This window comes from Trachypithecus francoisi, unplaced genomic scaffold (assembly GCF_009764315.1).
Source record: "Trachypithecus francoisi isolate TF-2019V2 unplaced genomic scaffold, Tfra_2.0 Lachesis_group11, whole genome shotgun sequence".
NCBI classification, from domain to species: domain Eukaryota; kingdom Metazoa; phylum Chordata; class Mammalia; order Primates; family Cercopithecidae; genus Trachypithecus; species Trachypithecus francoisi.
Genome location: NW_022681456.1, coordinates 70,224,762 through 70,246,970, shown reverse-complemented (window position 1 = coordinate 70,246,970; position 22,209 = coordinate 70,224,762). Strand labels below are relative to the sequence as shown.

The following is a 22,209-nucleotide window of genomic DNA, read 5'->3' as shown; positions in this document are numbered from 1 at the left end:
GGAGGGGAGCTAAATTATACAATTGAACATTTTGAATAATCATTCAATTCATTGCTCTCTTTTGCCTTTTCTCTCTGTGACATTCCATTTCTTTACCTCTTTCTTTTTTGTCCTTTCTCTCTCCGCCTGTCTTTCATCAGCCTCTCCTGTACCAATCCTTTCAGGGCCTCATCAAAACTCACCTTTATTGTTTCATTCCATCCTCTTTTCTGCCAGGGAAAGTGCATCAGAATGGAATTGGCAAGATCATTTGACAGCTTGTCTTTACTATTTTGCTGCCAAAAGAGGGAAAATGGAAATTTATACGGTCCATTTAGGCAAGCTGCTGTTAAATTATGGGCCAAGTTTCTCTTAAAACAATAATTAATATTTCTTGATTGACTATCTGGCAAACTGCTCTGGACTAATCCAACCTATGAATGAGTGGGATTTCCTTAGATTTGTGCAGTTGAACCCTGCATAAATCTATTCAGAAGTGGGTTTTTATTGTTGGATTTTGTTCACACCAATCACAAAGTGCGGGGCTCACAATGTTGGGTTGAATAATATAGTATCGCCATTTTTTTTTTTTTTTTTTTTGAGACGGAGTCTCGCTCTGTCACCAGGCTGGAGTGCTGTGGCCGGATCTCAGCTCACTGCAAGCTCCGCCTCCCGGGTTCACGCCATTCTCCTGCCTCAGCCTCCCGGGTAGCTGGGACTACAGGCGCCGCTACCTCGCCCGGCTAGTTTTTTGTAGTTTTTAGTAGAGACGGGGTTTCACCGTGTTAGCCAGGATGGTTTCGATCTCCTGACCTCGTGATCCGCCCGTCTCGGCCTCCCAAAGTGCTGGGATTACAGGCTTGAGCCACCGCGCCCGGCCAGTATCGCCATTTTTATGTCAAATGATCAAATATCAGCAATGTTATGTGGTTCAACTTAATAGATAATAAATATCTGTTGATTATAATTGAATAGACTATACAAATCATTCTATAAAATATTTGAGGTAGTGTATAATAAAGTGTGGACCTACAGTAAGCTAATAATAGGCTACAAAGCAAGTCCATTAATATCAAAGAAATCCTCAACTAACATAGAAAGTTCCAACAAGAAGGTAAATAGGACAAATAAATAAGCTACAAGGTCCTTGACAACTGCAATGATTTTACTATAAATTTAGACCTTCTTATTCTACATTGAAGTAATACCAATGACAATGACAACCAATATTTATTTGTGCCAGACTTGGTGCTGAGTGCTTTATATATACTTTGCACTTAGTGCCTACCACAACCTGTTAGGGTAATCATCTCTATCTTACAGATAAAATAGTAATAATAATCTTTGAGAAAATCCTCCAGGTTCTTAAGGACACATTAAATTGAAACAAAAGTATTGATAATGTCATCAGTGTTACTTGAGTACATGCAGCAAATCTTGTATATTATTTTAATATCCCTTAGCCTTGAGCAAAGATTCTCATGCATAAGAATCACATGAGAACTTCCCAGGCACCCAAAATTCAGACCCTAATGTTTCCTTGCTCTTCCACATGTGGTCTTTATGACAGCATTATTGACACGGCCTAGGAGGTTATGAAAAAAGCAGGATCTTAGGCCTCATTCCAGAAGAAATCGGAACCGCATTTTATCAAGATCCCCAGGTGACTTGTATGCACATCAAAGTTGAGAAGTGTCACTTTAAAAAGGGTAAAGTAGATCCCATGTGTCCAAATCTGAAACACATTCCTAAAGTGATTCTGATGTATGCTATCAATGTTAAGGTCATATTCGGTAACACATTGTCCCAAGACATGATACCAAAATGCAATCCACTGAAACCAATACTGCAAGTCATTTGAGAAGCCAAAGGGTTACAGAATCACGACAATATAAAATAGGTGTGCAGAGCAATCTGCATTCTGAAGCTCTAGCTGGACCCAGAAATAAAACCTAGAATATTGGCAGGGGAGAGTGTATCCTTTATGTTAAGAGGAGTAGCAGAACGGCTCATTTCAGACATGAAATTCCTTTTTTTTTTTTTTGAGATAAGAGCTTTGTTTTTGTTGCCCAGGCTGGAGTGCAATGACAAGATCTTGGCTCAGCACAACCTCTGCCTCCCGGGTTCAAGCGATTCTCCTGCCTCAGCCTCCGGAGTAGCTGGGATTACAGGCATGCGCCACCATGCCCGGCTACCTTTGTATTTTTAGTAGAGATGGGGCTTCTCCATGTTGGTCAGGCTGGTCTCTAACTCCCGATGTCAGGTGATCCGCCTGCCTGGGCCTCCCAAAGTGCTGGGATTACAGGCGTGAGCCACCGCGCCCGGCCCCAGACATGAAATTCCTAAAGGCTAATACCACAGCTAGTCAGGCCTGGTGGCTCATGCCTGTAATCCTGCACTTTGGGAGGCTCAGGCAGGTGGATTGCTTGAATTCAGGAGTTCAAGACCAGCTTGGGCAATGTGGTGAAATCTGGTCTTTACCAAAAAAAACACAAAAATTAGCCAGATGTGGTGGTGCACATTTGTAGTCCCAGCTCCTCAGGAGGCTGAGGTGGGAAGATTGCCTGAACCTGGTAGGTGATTGTGCCACTGTACTCCAGCTTGGGTGACAGAGTGAGAATCTGTCTCAAAAAAAAAAAAAAAAAATCCACAAAAAACTACAGCTAAAACAAACAAACAAAAACACCTGTGTGAATTTGGCAATGACTCTTTAAAATATTTGTGTTAATTTTTAGAAAATAATTTTATTTACCACTGAGCCAAAGTGATGCTGCAGTAGGGTGCATGATTTATTTTGTGGCTATAGGGACCCCCGTGCATACTCTTACTTATCCCAGGGCGTATGGTCAAGTGGTAAATTAACTTCTACATATGGAACTTTGGGGGCGGTCTAAAAAGGACCATGCTAGATAACAGAGTGGATTAGTATGTAGCAGTGGTCCCAACCATCAGGCACTCCAGGTTTCTCACATGTCCCTAAAGAATGGGAGTGTGGCAGGGGAGAGGCAGGTTTTCTGCGGCCAAGTGCAGTCTTTCTTGTTTTATAGCTAGAAAAGAGCTACCACAAGGTGGAGCAAAGTCACAGAGAACTGGTTGGCGAGCCAAAACCAGGGTTGCCTGTCTCCCAAACTTGGGTCACCCTGGCTTTCTGGATTTTAAATCACAGGCATTCTCCATACCCAATTTTGTAAACTGAAATGGGTTCTTAACTATGGGAAAGATAAAGAATATCTGAAAAATGAAAATTACAGAAATACTGGTTGGGCGCGGTGGCTCATGCCTGTAATCCCAGCACTTTGGGAGGGCTAGACGGGCGGATCACCAGAAGCCAGGAGTTCGAGTCTAGCCTGGCCAACATGGTGAAATCCCATCTCTACTAAAAATACAAAAATTAGCCAGGTGTGGTGGTGCATGCCTGTAGTCCCAGCTACTCGGGAGGCTGAGGCAAGAGAATCACTTGAACCCAGGAGGTGGAGGCTGTTACAGTGAGCTGAGATCACGTCACTGCACTCCAACCTGGGCAAGCGAGATTCTGTGTCAAAAAAAAAAAAAAAAAAAGGTGGCCGTGCGCGGTGGCTCAAGCCTGTAATCCCAGCACTTTGGGAGGCCGAGATGGGCGGATCACAAGGTCAGGAGATCGAGACCATCCTGGCTAACATGGTGAAACCCCGTCTCTACTAAAAATACAAAAAAATTAGCCGGGCATGGTGGCGGGCGCCTGTAGTCCCAGCTACTCGGGAGGCTGAGGCAGGAGAATGGCGTAAACCCGGGAGGCGGAGCTTGCAGTGAGCTGAGATCCAGCCACTGCACTCCAGCCTGGGCGACAGATTGAGACTCCGTCTCAAAAAAAAAAAAAAAAAGTTAAAAGAAAATAATGGAAAGACTAATTGACTTGTTCATTACACTAAACAGCTGGATCAGAAAAGAGATCCACCAACAGAAACCTATGACTCAGTCACACACATTTTACTTATTTGAACTCAATTCACAAGTTTAAAGGAATCGTCAGTTCATAGGAAGTAGAGTGGAAAATTGGAAAGAGTACCTACTTTGGAGACAGGCAGATGTGAACTGGAATTCTGACCCTGCCAGGCCAGACATTTACTGAACTTTCTGAGCCTCCAGATCCTCATCTGTAAAATGAGGACAATGGTGTCCACCATGTAGGATTCTTCTGAGAATGTGTGCAAAATTCTTACCTTAGTGGGTATATCCTATCTTCAACAACAGTAAAATGGTGACCTACTAATGGTGGCATTAATATTCAATACATTTTATTGACTGTGTATTGGACACCATAATAAAATCAAAGATGAAATATTATCTCCGATCTTTATTTATTCTTTGTAGAAATGAGGCTGGTCTTGTACCCCTGGGCTCAAGCAATCCTCCCACCTCAGCCTCCTGAAGTATTTAGATTACAACATGAGCCGCCATGCCCAGCCTATCTCTGATTTTTAGATAGCTTTCTATTAGGAAGAGTAAAACTGAGATAATAAGAGTAAAGATAACTAATACTCACTGGGTATATACCATGGCCTACAAGTACTTTTAAGGATCATCTCAGTAAGTGCTTATAATATCCCCAGGACTTAGGCATTAACCAATTTTACAGATGAGAATAGTCTGTAACCCATTTTACAAACTAAGGCCTAGAGAGAAACAGTAATTTTTACCAGATCCCTTAGGAAAGAGCAGATTTAGGATTCACCTCTAGGCACCCTGTCTCTGGGGCTTGTTTGCAACACACTGGTTTAGGTCTAGACTCAGGCAACAATTTATTTCTAGGTGCTGCAATCTCTGCTGTCAACTTGTCCTTCCCAGGTGCAAATATGAAACAAATCCCAACAGCACCATGGATATGAATCCCATTTAGATGTGACTATGATTATCACCTAAGTCGGCTGTCTGCCTGGCCTCTCTTTCTCTATGGCTAACCCATCCTTCTACACTGCCAAAAGTTATCTTTATAAAACACAAATCTGATCGTGATGCTTCTCTACGTAAAAGGCTCCCTGCTGTCTGCAGAACTGTGTCCAAGATCTTACCATGGCACAGGAGGACTCTCCCAGCTGGCCCTGACCTTCCTTTCCAGCCTCTGCTCTCTCTTCACTGTACACTCTTACATAAGACAGCTCCACGTGAAATTAGGGCAGCCAGGGGTGCCATAGTATAACCGCCTGTATGGTAAAACGAAAAAAAACTAAAAAAAAAAAAATTGGCATATTTTCTTTACATATATTCTGTTGTTATAAAGTAAAAAAACTTGCTAAAAATTAAATTTTAAAAAAGCAGTGCGATTAACAATGTCCACATACTATCAGCTAACATATGTATATACATATATTAAAAATTGTACATTATTTTTTACCATCTATCAGAGATCTGGTATCTTAGTGGAAGATATCTTGTCACTCTATTTGCAATTCCTCTAGAGTATAACACTCTTCCTTTTCCCTGGAATGCATCCCTTTTCCTCCCTAAAGTTGCCAGCTACTTACTATTCATCCTTTAAATCCAGCTCAAATACCACTCCTCTGCGAACTCTTACACCCAATCCTCTTTTGCAGTCTGTTTTTCCATCCCCAGTGCTCCCAAGACTGGGAGTATTTCTCTCTCTTACAGCATTATTGTACCGCTTGTAATTATTTATTTATACAATAATAGACTGTACGATCCTTTCTGGCAGCGTTAATCTCTGAATCCCCTAGTTCCTAGGTTGGTGTTTGGCACACAGTTAAGAACTAGAGAGCCGACCACTGGATACATGAAAGAATGATCAAAGTCTAAAAGTCCCTACTTTCTTTAGATCTTGCAGGGAAAACACCTGATAGGGGACACGCCTTTGGACACATCATTTTGAGAAATCAGGTCCATAATATTTGAGAATTGATTTGAAAGGAGTCAGTAAATATCTCAAGTGGTAACTGTGAGACAAAAAGGCTAACAAAACCAGGTGTGGTGGCTGATGGCTGTAATCCCAGTGCTTTGGGAGGCTGAGGTTGGAGAATTTTTGTTGTTGTTGTTTTGTTTGTTTGTTTTTGTTTTTTTGAGAAGGAGTCTTGCTCTGTGGCCCAGGCTGGAGTGCAGTAGTGCAATCTCAGCTCACTGCAACCTCCACCCTCTGGGTTCAAGCAATTCTCCTGCTTCAGCCTCCTGAGTAGCTGGGATTACAGGCACATGCCACCATGCCCGGCTAATTTTTGTATTTTTAGTAGAGACGGGGGTTTCACCATGTTGGCCAGGCTGGTCTCGAACCCTTGACCTCATGATCTGCCCATCTCGGTCTCCCAAAGTGCTGGGATTACAGGCCTGAGTCACCTGCCCAGCCAGAATCTTTTGAGGCCAGGAGTTTGAGACCAGCCTGGGCAATAGAGCAAGGCCTCATCGCTACAAAAAAAAAAAAAAGAATAAAAAAAATTTAAGACTGGCAAGGATGGATTTAAAGTACTTAACACAAATAACACCTGAACCATGCGAGGATGGCAAGGTAAATTCTTCGTTATATTGTTCAAAAAGAGACTAGAGTTTGAGACCAGCCTGGACAACATAGGGAGACCTGTCTGTACTAAAATGAAAACAAACAAACAAATAAAATAAAAAGAGACTAGACACGATAGATCTTGTAAAAGGTATCTATTAAAAATGAGGCTGGGCGCCATGGCTCACACCTGTAATCCCACCACTTTGGGAGGCCAAGGTGAGCAGATCACTTGAGGTCAGGAGTTCAAGACCAGCCTGGCCAACATGGCAAAACCCTTTTTCTACTAAAAATACAAAAATTACCCAGGCATAGTGGCGGGCGCCGGTAGTCACAACCACTCTGGAGGCTGAACCAGGAGAATTACTTGAACTCGGGAGGCGGAGGTTGCAGTAAGCAGAGATCGTGCCCCTGCACTCCAGCCTGGGCGAGAGAGAGAAACTCTGTCTCAAAAAAAAAAAAAAAAAAAAAAAAAACCAAAAAATCCCAAAACAAACAAACAAAAAATCGTAAAAGTACTAAGTGAAATGTGGCGTCCTCTGTTGGATCTTGGAACAGAAATGACTCTAGTAGAAAACACTGGTAAAATCGGAATAAAATCTGGAGTTTAGTAAATAAATAAGTAAGCGAACAACACCATGTGACCCGTTCCCATACCGTCGCTTTCCCACCATCCTAGCTTCCCTAGTTACTTGTAGGAATAGAGGATATGGTGTTCAAGATGGGTGTTTTTCTCCGCCTCGATTGAAGAGCTTCGCGCTTTTTGGATTAACAGCCAGGTCATTCACAATTCAATGTTCAGTTTTTCTACTGGGGTCCAGCGTCTCGGAGTACCGTCCCTTTGTGTCATGGAGACATCCAACTCTGGACTTCCCCATTAGATTCTGGCAAAAGCCCCACCAGAGCCCCCGCCAGAGCCCAAAGGCAGTTCCACAGGTCGGGAAGGGGTTTTCCTGCAGCAGGAGCCACGACCTCCGCCGGCGGTGAAGCGGCGCCTAGGCGGAGAGAGGTGCGGCGGGCGCCGCCCACAGCCTCCTGGGCTCCGCGCGCGGGGCCGGGCTGTGGTTGGCCACAACAGGCATCCATCTTCCCTGACCAGCCAGGCGTTTCCTCGCGGAGCAGGGGCGGGGGCTTGGACCGAGAAGGAGCGCCGTCCGCTCCCGTGAGCCTAGCCCCGCCTGGCGGAGCCCCGAGCAGTTGCCGCCACAGATCACTCGCTGGGCGCCCGCGAGGCGCGAGCCGTATGTGCATCCTCAACTTTGCGGCCGCCGGGGGCGCGGCTCCCGCGTGCGTGTGCAAGTGTGCCTGTCACCAGCGGCCTCCTGGGGGCAGCAGCGGAAAGGGGGACGCAGAGAAAGGCAGCCTCGGCGCACGGCGGCTAGGGAGGCAGAGGCCTCTCGCGGCGCCGGCTCTGGAGACCTAAACTCCGCCGGGGCTGTGCCCAGGTCGCGTCTGAGCGTCGCCGCTTTCACCCTCCCAGCAGCAGCGGGGACTCGCGTTAGGATTGCGATTCCTTTCGCCTGCCGAGCGGTAGCGGCGGTGTCTGCGGGCAGAGGAGCGGCGGCCGTGGCAGCAGCATCCCCAGCCCGGGCGGGACCATTGAGCGCCGGAGCCGGCGGCTGGAGGCAGGAAGAGAGGGTTGTGGCGCTCGACCTGGGCGCGTTCCCGGCGCCTGCCCTCCGCCGCTGGCCCTGTCCTGGGCGCCCGGTGCGTGTCTCGAACAATGGTGCGGAGCGCCGGCGCGAGCCCCGCGCCCGCCCAGCGGCCGTAGAGGAAGTGGCCGGGCTCCCGGCGAGGTGGGCAGGGAGACGTCCCCCGCCACTTGCTCGCTGGAGTTTGCCTGCGTGTCCGTCCTCTCCAGCCCCGACCCCGGGGATCCCCTGGGATCACCGACGGAGCTCAATTCCGAGAGTATGGTGCCAGCGCCCGGGCTAATCTAGTCCTCTCTACTCGCTCCTTTTTCCCTCCTCCTCCTGCCTCTCCTCTGCCTCCTCCCTTCCCTCGGGTCGGCACTGCCTCTGGATTCCCGGCGTGTAAGAGTACAACTCTGCCTCTCCGAGGAGAACTGGTTGTGACCACTGAACAGAACTTGCCCATTGAAAGCAAACCCAGAACAGCTGGATAATGTCCACCCCGAGCCGATTCAAGAAGGACAAAGAGATCATAGCCGAGTATGAAAGTCAAGTCAAAGGTAAGGATGGGAGCGGCTGCCTTGCTCCTTTTGTGTGCCTTCTTGTCATTGTGCTCGTGGAGTTGCGTTTCTAACTTGGTGTCTGCGTGGGAGGAAGGTGGTAAGGGGACAGCTCGAGCCCTGGCTGAGCCACGCAGGCTTCCTACAAGTCACTTAGTTCCCAGTTGCAATCCCAGTCCCGTCAAACCCACGGGAAGCTGGAAACCGGGTGACCTCCCCCCGCCAGCTGCCAGCCCGCATCTCCAATGGGGAGAGAACTGGCTTTAACTTAACCACCTTCAGCTGAGCAACTTCTATGGGAAGCAGGCAGCAGAGATGCATCCTGTCCAGCTATTATTATCACCGTCATTATTCTTTTTAAATAGTATGATTGTCACTACGTAATTTTTTTACGGAATCATATTTGTAAAGTCTGTGAACCGCACGCGGTCTCCAGCCTCATTGAGTGCAGGCTATTTCAGGTATTTACACCGTTCACCTATTTACACCGCTCACAATTTGTTAGGGCGAGTCCCCCTTTTATTAAATAGCTCCCTGAAAGCCTGGCAGTTAAACGAAGCAGTGACTAGTGGAATCTGACTCCTCCTTTATAATGGGCCAGAATTCATTGCCATCTTTCACATTCATATGGGAATATTGCTTTATCATTTGCTGGAAGCCACTTGCATGTAAAATGAAGGTTTGAATATTTGAGTAGTAGTTTCAATCGATTTACATTGTCAACTAATGAAGAAAACCTAATTAAGGCTGATTAATTATTTTTACTTTCTATGCCTTGTGATTTAAAAAAATATATTTTCTCTCCAATACAAGTATTTTTTGCTGCTGAAGTGTTTCGTAAACATATGTTAGTTGAATTTTTTCCTCCTCTTTCCTGATGTCTCAGGAGTAGCTTTCCTGATTGAGACAATGGATGGAATGTTGGGATCGCCGCTGTTCTTTGACACATTCAATGCAAAGTTCATAAAGATTGTTATGTACACACCTGTGTTTGTCTATGCACAGTCTTATGAAAGGGCTACGAGAAAGGCATTACTGTACTTCCCTTGAGCAAGGGAGGAGCAGCCTGAGTTTTCTTTTGTGTGGTCAAGTTGTAAAAATGCCTGGAGTCTTGTGAGAGGACCTGGTGGAGAAATCCTGTATCATCCAGTGTGAATCGAGACCAACTCATTGTGGCCACGGCAGACACAATATGCAAGATAACTTAGGTTATCTTTAGGCTGACCCCTAAAATGGAGTTAAGCTAAACATTGTTCAGTAGACACAGATTTTTGTCTGCTTGGAATTATAATTTATACTTACAGGAACTTGTTTCATTGCTATGGAAGTTGTGTTAGAAGTTATTTTCTTAGAGCCAGGTAAACTTTCTAATGAGACTAACCTTTCTTTTTTCAGAGAGTCCAACATAGCCTAAAACCTTTCATTCCAAGGCAGTACTCTTGTTCACAACCACCATTTCTCTGCGCAGTTTTTCCACATGGCTCTTTGTGGCAGGTCTTCAAGGGGTGGCGGTCTGGTTTTTCTGCTCCCTGGAGCTCTAATTGGCAAATGCACTTTCAAATGTTGATTTCTTTATCTTTGCTGTAAGGTCACTTGCCAGTGATCAAATCCTTATTGGAAAATCAGCGAAATGGGATGTGTTGCAATGTGTCTATCAAATTCAAACGGAAGAAAAATCAAGAACATGGTGAAAATCACATTTGGAACTAAGTCTCTTCCACAGCCAGTGACCTTCTCCCTATTTCCTTCAACACTTCTCCCTTCCACACACCCACAAGTCCCTAGGCTGCTTTAGGACTCTTCACTGTACCTGCCTGCCCTGTGTCCAGGCTTTACCTCCTTCTGCAATAACCTACACATCCAGTATCTAACCTAGATCACTACATCCAAACACAAAAGTAGGAATAAGGGAATATCACGGAGTCAGATCATATAAGCATTAAATGGCACACATTCACCTGGTACTTCTAGGCAAATCAAGAAGAGAGTGGGAGAAAAATCACAGGCAAATAGTGCATGAGGCCAGCTGTCCAGTGCAGGGAGAGTAGGCCCCTTAGTAAGGACAGCATGGGAGACAAGACTGGTTTTTCTCTACCCTCGCAGAGGGCTCTCTGTTATTTAAAGGTATGTGTTTTGGGGCCAGATGCAGTAGTGCATGCCGGTAATCTCAGCATTTTGGGAGGCTGAGGCAGGCAGATCACTTGGGGTCAGGAGTTCAAGACCAGCCTGGCCAACATTTTGGTAGATAAACCACATCTCTACCAAAAAATACAAAAATTAGCTAGGTGTGGTGGCACACACCTGTGGTCCCACTTGAACCTAGGAGGCAGAGGTTACAGTGAGCCGAGATCACATCACTGTACTCCAGCCTGGGTGACAGAGTGAGACTCTGTCTAATAAATTAGTAAATAAACAAAGGTATATGTTTTTGGAACAACCTGCTTTTTAAATTACAAGACAGCAACTTTATCTGATGATAAAAAAGAAATTCTGTTCTATTGCTGAAGAAAAACCTAGCTCTGTGGAACTCATTAAGACAGAAGCCTAGGCCAGGCACGGTGGCTCAAGCCTGTAATCCCAGCACTTTGTGAGGCCAAGGTGGGCGGATCACTTGAGGTTGAGACCAGTCTGGCCAACATGGTGAAACCCTGTCTCTACTAAAAATACAAAAATTAGCTGCATGTGGTGGTGTATGCCTGTAATGTCAGCTACTCTGGAGACTGAGTCAGGAGAATTGCTTGAACCCAGGAGGCAGAAGTTGCAGTGAGCTGAAATTGCACCACTGCACTCCAGACTGGCTGACAGAGCGAGACTCCGTCTCAAGAAAAACACAATGAATAAACACACATATTGGACTCTCTAGGTGACTTAGGTGTGTGGGTGATTTCAAGAGTCATTCTGATTATATGTATGTTTTTTAACGTTCTAACTTAGAACCTAACACTCTGGAATGTTTTCCCCTCTTACTCTCTCCCATTTTCCCTAATAACAACTCTATTTATCTCAGAATTTTTGAGATAATGTTTTGACCTAAAGGAATGACTTCAGATAAGGAATGTTTTTTATTTTTTATTATATATATATATATACACATACACACACACACACACATAAAATGGAGAATCACTCTGCCGTCCAAGCCAGAGTGCAGTGGCGTGATCTCGGCTCACTGCAACCTCCGCCTCCTGGGTTCAAGTGATTCTCCTGCCTTAGCCTCCAGAGTAGTTGGAATTACATGCATGCACCACCATGCCCAGCAAATTTTTGTATTTTTAGTAGAGATGGGATTTCAACACTTTGGCCAGGCTGGTCTCGAACTCCTGACCTCAGGTGATCTGCCCACCTCAGCATCCCAAAATACTGAGATTACAGGCATGAGCCACTGCATCTGGCACAGATAATGGAATTTGGCCATTGTGGCTGCCTGCACAGGTTTTGGGAACAGACTTCAAGGGGCTATTCTTAACTGTGAAAAGAACTATTCCTGGTGATAATTTGTAATTTTGTATATAAGGTCATAGATGTATCTAGTTGTATGTATAATTTTGGGCAAGTCACTTAGCCTCTCTCTGGGTTTTGGTTTTCTTATCTATAAGATAAGGAGTTGGAATTCTCTTCATCCTAAGTGTCTTTGTTCTTTGTTTTTTTTTTTTTTTTTTTCTTTTTGAGACACAGTCTCACTCTGTTACCCAAGCTGGAGTGCAATGGCATTATCATGGCTCACTGCAACCTCTGCCTTCTGGGTTCAAGTGCAAGTTCAAGTGATTCTCGTGCCTCAGCCTCCCAAGTAGCCGGGACTACAGGCGCGCACCACCATGCCTGACTAATTTGTGTAATCCTAAGTGTCTTTGACTCTAATTGAAGATGTCATATCAGTTCATTTTAATTGCTTCATAAAATTTTCAAGCTTTTTAAGTTTTCTCTTGGCTGCTCTGTTTTGGGGAGAATCATTTTTGCTTTCACTTTTATTTCATAAGTTCATGGACACTGTATAAATTGAGTTCTTGGAGAATTAAAATATAATACAATAAAGAATACAGAAAAAACAGTAATCAAAACCACATGCAGAGAAGTGTAGCACAGAATTGTAAGACAGAGAAGAATCAGGAATGATACAAGTGGTTAAACAATGGATAGGTTTGAATCGGGGACAAAAGGGGACCCCAAGCAACAGTTTTAAAGAATGAAATGAACATTTCATGCCTCTTGGTCAAATTCTCAAAGACTTAGAATTAAGAGAAATAAATCTCTTGTTTGAATAGGCCATTAAAAAGCAAGCCTGTCTGGAAAAGTGTATGAAACCCAAACCAGTTGACTATGCTATTTGTTAGCATCTCTGGCAAATAGTGTAGCAGTGGAAGGAATTGAATTGGCTAACAGAAGGTTTTGAGATTATCTGTGGACTTTAGTGATCTATGTGATTCTTGTATTCCGCAGCAAAACTATTGTGGAGCTACACATATGGGAACGAAAAAGACTCAAAAAGACATGTTTTGTGAAGTGAACTTATAGATGAAAAACTGTGTTTATTTTTAATAATGTATGTTGCTAGTTGCTAAGAATTGACAGTTATTATTTGTAGTATTTTCCTAGAGATAGCACCATATTTATCTACATGCAATATGTACAGGGAGTGCCAAGAAAATCTGTTGTTCTTTGACCACTCTGCAGCCTGACATACAAATAATACATTTTAGTAGCAGATGGAACATGAGTTAATGCCAATTTGATTTGGTATGGCCCTGCATCATGCCATGGTGCAACTGTGTCTGCATCTTATGTTCTTTCTTCTAACATAGAATAGGAAGTGACAGCAATTTAAGTTATGAATTAAAACTTTATAGCTGGGAGGGACCTGTAACATTTTTTTCTCCAACCCAGTCATTACATGATGCAGGGAGGCTTAACCATAGAGTTACACAATTAACAGTGACATACCTGGGACCAGAACCCAGGTTATCTTCTTTTCAGTAGTGAGAATTCACTTTTAGATTCCTCACAAAGTAGATATCTAAATAGGATATAGAACAGTTACCTATTTAGACTTTGCATTCATTGAAGGAGTCATTGTGGGATCTAAGAGAGCATAGAAACTGTCGTCTGTGAACAGGAGTTAATTACGTTGATTAACTCTAACCAAGTTGTTTTTTTCACCAGGACCATTTCAAGAGACCACAATACCCAGGCAGCAGCTTCACATGGAGGCGTTTAAGGTCTAGAAAAACAACATGGTTAATATGTACAAATGTGATTTGCTTGATGTTTTGCTGAAGCTAATTGCAGCTACTGCAACAAGGCCTTTACAGTGCCCTGAAAACCCGATTAGTTTCATGAACTTCAGAATATATTAAGGGATAGTTTTAGAGAAAATTTTGAGCAAAGCATGACCTTCTGAAACACATGAGGGCTGGATTATAATACAGGATAGTAAATCTCAGCTCTGACAATCTAGATTGGTTTGTTTACTCCTGTGCTACGTTGACCAGTTTAGGAGTCAGATAACTTCAAGTCTGTTCTAGGTTTTAGAGTCTTTGTAAATTGGCCAATTTCTTTTTTTTTTTTTTTTTCTTCAAGACAGGGTCTCACTTTGTCACCCAGGCTAGAGTGCAGTGGGTGAACAAGGCTCGCTACAGCCTTGACCTCCTGGGGTCAAACGATTCTTCTGCCTCAGCACTCCAAGTAGATGAGACTGTAGGTACACACCACCGTACCTGGCTATTTTTTTGTTTTGAAAGATAGGGTTTCGCCATGTTGCCCAGACTGGTCTCAAACTCCTGAACTCCTGCGTCAGCGTACCAAAGTGCTGGGATTATGGTCATGAGCCACCGTGCCCGGCCAAGGAGAGACAGTTTAAAAATTTTTATTCATGCTACCTATTTTTACTTCAATTCAAACAACTAACAAGATAAAGAAAAGGATATAAATTGTTTGTCTAATTAGTCTGTTTATGCTTTAGCAGTTTGAAGGCAGAAATTTGGATTAGAGACTGGGCATGGTAGCTCATGCCTGTAATCAATCCTAGCACTTTGGGAGGCCGAGGTGGGTGGATTGCTTGAGCCCAGGAGTTTGAGACCAGCCTGGGCAACATGGTGAAGCCTTGTCTCTACTAAAAACACAAAAATTAGCTGGCTGTGGTGGCATGCATCTATAATCCCAGCTACTCTGGAGGCTGAGGCACGAGAATCACTTGAACCCAGGAGGCGGAGGTTGCAGTGAGCTGAGATTGTGCCACTGCACTCCAGCCTGGGCGACAGAGCGAGACTCCATCTTGAAAAAAAGAAGTTTGGATTAGAGACAGTTATGTAAAGGTATTTTTGTCAGCTCAGAACTACTTTCTAATTTATTGACAGCATTATTTACTCTGCGCTGTTGATGTGTTAGACTGGGAAGAAACAGAACATGGTGTTTAAACCAGGAATTCTGGGCCAAGCATGGTGGCTCACACCTGTAATCTCAGCACTTTAGGAGGCAGAGATGGAAGGATCACTTGAGACCAGGAGTTTGAGACCAGCCTGGTCAACATGGCGAGACACCATCTCTAATTTTTTAAAAATAAATAAATAATTTTTTTTAAAAAGCAGAAACTTTGGTGTTAGCAGTCTAGCCTTGTCACTGATTAGTTGAGTGACCTCTAAGAGTCAATTTCTTCATCTGTAAAATAGGGAAAATCGTAGTATTTACCTTGTTGTCTTTTTAAATTTTCTTTCTTTCTTTTTCTTTTTCTTTTTTTGAGACCGAGTCTTGCTCTGTCACCCAGGCTGGAGTGCAGTCGTGTGACTCTCAGATTCAAGTGATCCTCCTACCTCAGCCTCCCAAGCAGCTAGGATTACAGGCATGCTCCACCATGCCCAGCTAATGTTTTTGTATTTTTAGTAGAGACAGAGTTTTACTATGTTGGCCAGGTTGGTCTCGAACTCCTGACATCAAGCGATCCACCCACCTCAGCTTCCCCAAGTGCTGAGATTACAGGCGGGAGCCACTGCACCTGGCCTCCTTGTTGTCTTTGTGAGATTGCAGTGAGGAAAACATTTATCACAGGCTTGGCACATAATAGTCAATAAATGTTAGTAATTGTTATCTGTTTAATGCTGGTTTTCTTTCCATCTACTGTATTTTTTTTTTTTTTTTTTTTTTTTTTGAGGCAGGGTCTCACTCCTTTGCTCAGGCTGGAGCACAGTGACCCAATCTCGGCTCAGCTCACTGCAGCCTCGCCCTCCCCAGGCTCAGGTGATCCTGCCACCTCAGCCTCCGGTGTAGCTGGGACTATAGGCACCTGCCATCACGCCTGGATGATTTTTGTATTTTTTGTAGAGACAGGTTTTGGCCATGTTGCTGGTTTCAAACTCCTAAGCTCAAGTGATCTGCCTGCTTGAACCTTGCAAAGTGCTGAGATTACAGGCATGAGCCACCTTGCCCAGCCTGTTGTTCTATCTGCTGTATCTTGTTGCATTCTGATTTAGATAAGTTTTTTGAAATTCAAATATGTAATCGCTAGTCTTTTTACCAGAATGAATTCCAAAGTGGACTTATCTTGAATTATCCTAAGAGAGTGCTATGTGCTTTTAGAATGGAGTGAGTTTCATGTGGAATTTAAAAGGGAAATAGACAAAGCATACAGATTCCCAGCTCATTATAAGGTGGATTTTATATTTTGTCATTATTTTTCATCCAAGTGCAAGTAACAAAGGCTAACAGCACATTTCCTGGCTCTGGGCTGCCACGTATTTAAGAATAACTTGTGTTTTAAATTGTCTCTACCTCTGTTCAGTGATGCTGTATGGAAAATGAGAACTATAGTTCAGTCAGTGGATTTTACTTACCTGGGGGTAAAAAAGATTCTTATGACATCAGATAAAGTCACTGACTTAATCTCATAGTCTTGAGAAAAGTATTTTCTTTTAAAATCAATGTAGGAATGAAAATTTCACTTATGACTGCTAATTTGCTTCTGTTTCACTAGAAAGCACTTTGATATTAGAAATCATTGTCTATCTCCCACACCCTTTAGTGTACAGGGCCTCATTAAACATTTATTACATGAGAAGAGGAATAATTTGGAATCATAATTCCTTTATACTGCAAATAAACATGGTGATCATTCAGAATTATCTAGGATGTCCAAACAAGTATTACCACACATTTTTTTTTTTTTTTTTTGAGATGGAGTTTCACTCTTGTTGCCTAGGCTGGAGTGCAATGGCACGATCTCAGCTCACTGCAACCTCCACTTCCTGGGTTCGAGCAATTCTCCTGCCTTAGATTCATGAGTAGCTGGGAATACGGGTGCCCGCCACCACACCTGGCTAATTTTTTGTATTTTTAGGAGAGACGGGATTTCAGCATGTTGGCCAGGCCAGTCTCGAACTCCTGATGTCAGGTGATCCACCCACCTTGGCCTCCCAAAGTACTGGGATTACAGGTGTGAGCCCCTGTGCCCAGCCTATTACCACAAAATTTTAAGTTGAATTCAAAAGGTTTATAATTTCTTTAGAAAGTCATACAGCTGGAAACATTCTAAATGTCCAACAGTGGGGAATGGTTAACTAAATTCCATCGGTAAATTGTTAACTAACTTGATACATGCAATGTTATGCAGTCTTTACCACTGGTTTTTGAAGAACATTTTATGATATGATTAATTGTTTTATAATAATTGAAGAAAGACTGTAAAATGGAAGGTGAAATAATAATTAAAGATAGTCGTAACCAGAGCTAACAGTTTTGAGCACCCACAGTGAGCCAGTCACCATTGCTTTGCGTGGGCACCCTGAGGGATACGCTGAGTTGTGTATGTGCAAAACAAGCTATAATGCACCGGGGGAGGAATTTCTGCTTAACTTTCCTGTTTAGTATAGTTAGTACTTTCTGTGTCTTTGGGCCACTGTATACCTGGCCTTCGGTAAATTTTCAGGCTAAATGTAGGAATCTGACTTTCAACTCCAGCTTCCTTGAGTAGAGGAGTGGGCAAGGTAAATCCAAGCAAAGCTTAGCCTCTGGATCGAACCTCTGGTAATCAGATTTGTCCATAGGACAACCAGATTTCTCATTTGTTTACAACTCATTGATATACTTTGATTTTTCCTTGCTTTGAACTTAGTCAGCATGTGTGTTTGGGAGAGCAAACTTGCTTGTTTATTTGCTTGCTTGCTTTGTGAAATATACATACAAACAGGTACAGAAAATGATTATTTACAGTTTAAAGAATAATAGCTTTGAACACCTCGTTACTAGCCACCTAGGTTAAGAAATAGAACATTACCAGTGCCTTAGAAACCCCCATGGAATGTCCCTTTCCTAGCAAATCTCCCTTCATTCCCACTGCCACTCAACAATTCTGGATATAGTGTTAATCATTCTCTTGTTTTTTGTAAAGCTTTACTATCATTTTGTAGCTTTCTTTATAGTTTTGATTAGGATGCATTCATACATCAAGAATATAGGGACATTTGAACACTTTCTGAATTTTTAACATGATGAATTGGTATAAATTTTAAAAATTGGAATAGTAGTGTTTTGGCATGTATAACAAATCTTTATCTTTTAAAGATACATGCTGAGTAATAATGGATGAAATTAGGACATCTGGGATTTTCTCGAAAATAATCTTGGGGAGGGAAGAAATAGGTAGGGATACAGATAAAATGCCATGAATTGATAATCAGTGGGTGCATGAGGTTAATTATATTATTCTCTTTATTTTTGCATATGCTTGAAATTTTCCCTAATAAAAAATTAATAATATGTATTCTTATGACTTCAATTTTATACTCAATATTATTATGTTAAGATTAATCTACATTAATGTATGTGACTATAATTTCACTGCCACACTGTGTGCTTTCTCTGGTGCATAATATTCCAGTGCATAAAAAACACTACAAGCTATTGATTCATTCTATGACATTTGAGTTATTTATAGTTTTTTTTGCTCTCATGAATAATAATAGTGTATAAAATGCTATATGTGTCTCCTGGTGTACAAGAAGAGTTTCTCTAGGTGTACTTGCTGGGTCATGGGGAATGTGCATGTTCAACTTTACCAGGTAATGTCAAGCCTTTCTCTTATTAGCAGGGGAGGAGAGTTCACAGCCTGAAAAACACTTAGCATTGAGCAATGTATTAGTTAAGGTAGAGGCTAAGATATTATAATAAAGAGAACCCCCCAAACAGTAACTTTAAAACAGAGAGATTTTTTTCTTTCTCAGGTAACAGACTGGATATGTCCAATCCAGGCCACCAGGACATCTTTGCCCCGTTATTAAGATTTCTTCCATCTTGTGGTTCTGCCATCACCTAGATAAATGAACTTGTCTTCTCTTCGAAACCAGGTTTTAAGTATTTCAGTGTTTTGGCTTGCAGGAAGGAAAATCAGCCTTAAGGAGCACATGTCCAAAGTTTTCAAACCCAGCCCTTAGTAGTACATATACTTTCCACTTATTTAACCAGCATGGCCACATCTTGCTGCAAGGGAAGCTGGGAAATGTAGTCTTTCTGGATGGCCGTGTTTCTAATTATAACTTGATGGTCACAGCATGAAAGAACAGATTTTGGTAGACAAGCAGCAGTCACTATGAAGTTCTTTTTTTTTTTTTGTTTTGTTTTGTTTTGTTTTGTTTTGTTTTGTTTTAGAGGGAGAGTCTCACTCTATCAGCTAGGGTGCAGTGGCACCATCTTTGCGGCTCACTGCAACCTCCACCTCCTGGGTTCAGGTGATTCTCGTGCGTCAGCTTCCCAAGTAGCTGGGACTACAGGCATGCACCACCACACCGGGCTAATTTTTGTATGTTTTAGTAGAGATGGGGTTTCACCATGTTGCCCAGGCTGGTCTTGAACTCCTGGGCTCTCAAGTGATCGCCTGCCTCGGCCTTCCAAAGTGCTGGGATTACAGGCGTGAGCCACTGTACCTGGCCCGAATGATTTTCTCTTCCTTTTTATTTTTAATTTTTGTAGGTACATAATAGGTCTGTATATCTTACTGATTTTTGAGTTTTGTTTTGTTTTAGTATGTTCATGATGTTAATCTCTTGCCAGTTATATCTGTTGCAAATATCTGCTCCCAGTCTGTAGCTTGTGTTTTCGCTTTTAAAAAGATTCTCTAGTCTGGGCGTGATGGCTCATGCCTGTAATCCTAGCGTATTGGGAGGCCAAGGCAGGTGGATCACCTGAGGTCAGGAGTTTGAGATCAGCCTGGCCAACATGGTGACACACCATCTCTACTAAAAATACAAAAATTAGCTGGGCATGGTGGCGGGTGCTGGTAATCCCAGCTACTTGGGAGGCTGAGGCAGGAGAATCATCTGAACCCAGGAGGCAGAGATGAGCCAAGATCGCACCATTGCCCTCCAGCCTGGGCAACAAGAGTGAAACTCCATCTCTAAATAAATAAATAAATAAATAAAAAGATCCTCTTAATAAATAGAAGTTCATTTTTAATTTGTTCACATGTATCAATTATTTATATTTCATGTTTAAATAATCCTTCCCCACTCTAAAGTCAGGAAGATATCTGTCTGTGTCATCTTCTAAATGCTTTAAAGTTTTGCTTTCAGCATATATTTTTAATTCATCTAAAGTTTATTTTTTATTTTGTGTGAGCTAGGGATTTTTTTAAAGTTCTTTTCATATAAATGACCTTTTTCGGGGTTCCATTTACTAATAGTCTTTTTAAAGAAATGATATGCTAGCTGCTTCTGTTTTGATGAAAGTTTCACATATACAGAACTCTATTTTTGGACACTCTGTCATGTTCCGTTGATTAATTTATTCTTGCACCAATACCATAATCACACTATCTTAACTACTATAGCTTTGTAATAAGTCTTTATGTCTGGTAAGCTAAATCTCCCCTCTTTCTTCTTTTTTCAGAAGTATCTTCTGATCATGCTCCTTTCTCTTCCAAATAAATTTTAGAATTAGTTTGCCTTCCATTGAAAACACATTGGCATTTTCATTGAAATTGCATGAAATTATAAATCAATTAGGGAAGAATTGGCATCTATATATTAGTTCTTCCTAGCTGTGAATATGAGTATTCCTCCACTTATTTAGTTGTTTTAAAATATCTTTGTGTAAAGTTTTATAGTTTTGATGTTTTTGGTTAGATTTATATCAGGATGCTATTTTTATGACTAACGTTCATGAGATCTCTTTCAAGATTGTTTTCTAGTTTCTATTATGCAGAAATGCAATTTACTTTTTTTTTTTTTTTTTTTTGAGACGGAGTTTCACTTGCCCAGGTTGGAGTGCACTGGTGCTATCTTGGCTCACTGCAACCTCCGCCTCCCAGGTTCAAGCGATTCTCTTGCCTCAGCCTCCCAAGTAGCTGGGATTACAGGCATGCTCCACCACGCCTGGCTAATTTTGTATTTTTAGTAGAAACAGGATTTCTCCACATTGGCGAGGCTGGTCTCAAACTCCCAACCTCAGATGATCTGCCTGCCTTGGCCTCCCAAAGTGCTGGGATTACAGGTGTGAGCCACCGTGCCTGGTCTGCAATTTACTCTTTTTTTTTTCGAGATGAAGTCTTGCTCTGTCACCCAGGCTGGAGTGCAGTGGCATGATCTTGGCTCACTGCAACCTCTGCTTCCCACGTTTAAGCAGTTCTCCTCCCTCAGCCTCCAAAGTAGCTGGTATTACAGGAGTGCACCACCATACCTGGCATTTTTTTTCTATTTTTAGTAAAGACAGGGTTTCACCATGTTGACCAGGCTGATCTCAAACTCCTGATATCAAGTGATCCTCCCGCCTTGGGCTCCCAAAGTGCTGGGATTATAGGCATGAACCACTGTGCCTGGCCGCAATAAATACTTTTATGTAGCCACTTTGCTAGCCTGTTATTTCAAAGAATTTGTTCCCTTTTTTAGTAAAAAACACTCATTATTTATAAATAAAGATGATTTTATTTTCTCATTTGTAAGCTCCATGGATTTATTTTTCTTGCATTTTTGTCCTAGGCAATTTCCAGTACAGAATTAGTGAAAGTGCCAACCTTGGCATTCTTGTTTTCCATTGAGAAAGGAATGCTTTCAAGCCTCTCCTCCCTTGAAGAATGATGGTTGTTTTCAGTTTATTGTAGATACTCTTTAATAGCTAAAGTGCACATCTTTTGTATTCTTTGTTTACTTGAAGTTTTAATCATTAATAGGTGGTTGCATGTTATCTTCTTTTTTTTTTGAATCTGTTGATACTATGTTTTTTCTTCTTTACTCTGTTAATGTGATGAGTAATATTTATAGATTTCCTAATATTTAACTTTCTTTGCTTTAAGGCTATCTTCATTGTATTTTGTGTGTGGTGTGTATGTATGTGTGTGTGTGTCTGTCTGTCTGTTTGTGTACACTGTTGGATTCTGTTTGCTAATATCTAGTATTTTTGTCTTTAAATTCTTGGGGAAAAAACAGACCTATGGTTTTCCTTTTTAATGATGTCTTTGTCTCATTTCCTATCTGTGTTTTTTTTGGAGGGGGGCATGGGGAGATGGGGCTTCACTTTGTTGCCCAGGCTGGTCTTGAACTCCTGGACTCAGAGAATTCCTGGGCTCACACAGTCCTCTTGCCTC

General features: G+C 42.4%; 1 protein-coding gene across 2 annotated transcripts in view; it reads left to right on the top strand.

The window, feature by feature from the left end:
* The first annotated feature begins 7,599 nt into the window (after positions 1–7,599).
* The window catches only part of SRGAP1 (SLIT-ROBO Rho GTPase activating protein 1), a 326,848-nt gene continuing 312,238 nt past the window's right edge, over positions 7,600–22,209 (top strand). For both annotated transcript variants that reach the window (XM_033221401.1, XM_033221400.1), the window contains exon 1: positions 7,600–8,651. In XM_033221401.1, the coding sequence (XP_033077292.1) occupies positions 8,585–8,651 (67 nt within the window). In that variant the 5' untranslated portion in view covers positions 7,600–8,584. The remainder of the gene's footprint in view (positions 8,652–22,209) is intronic.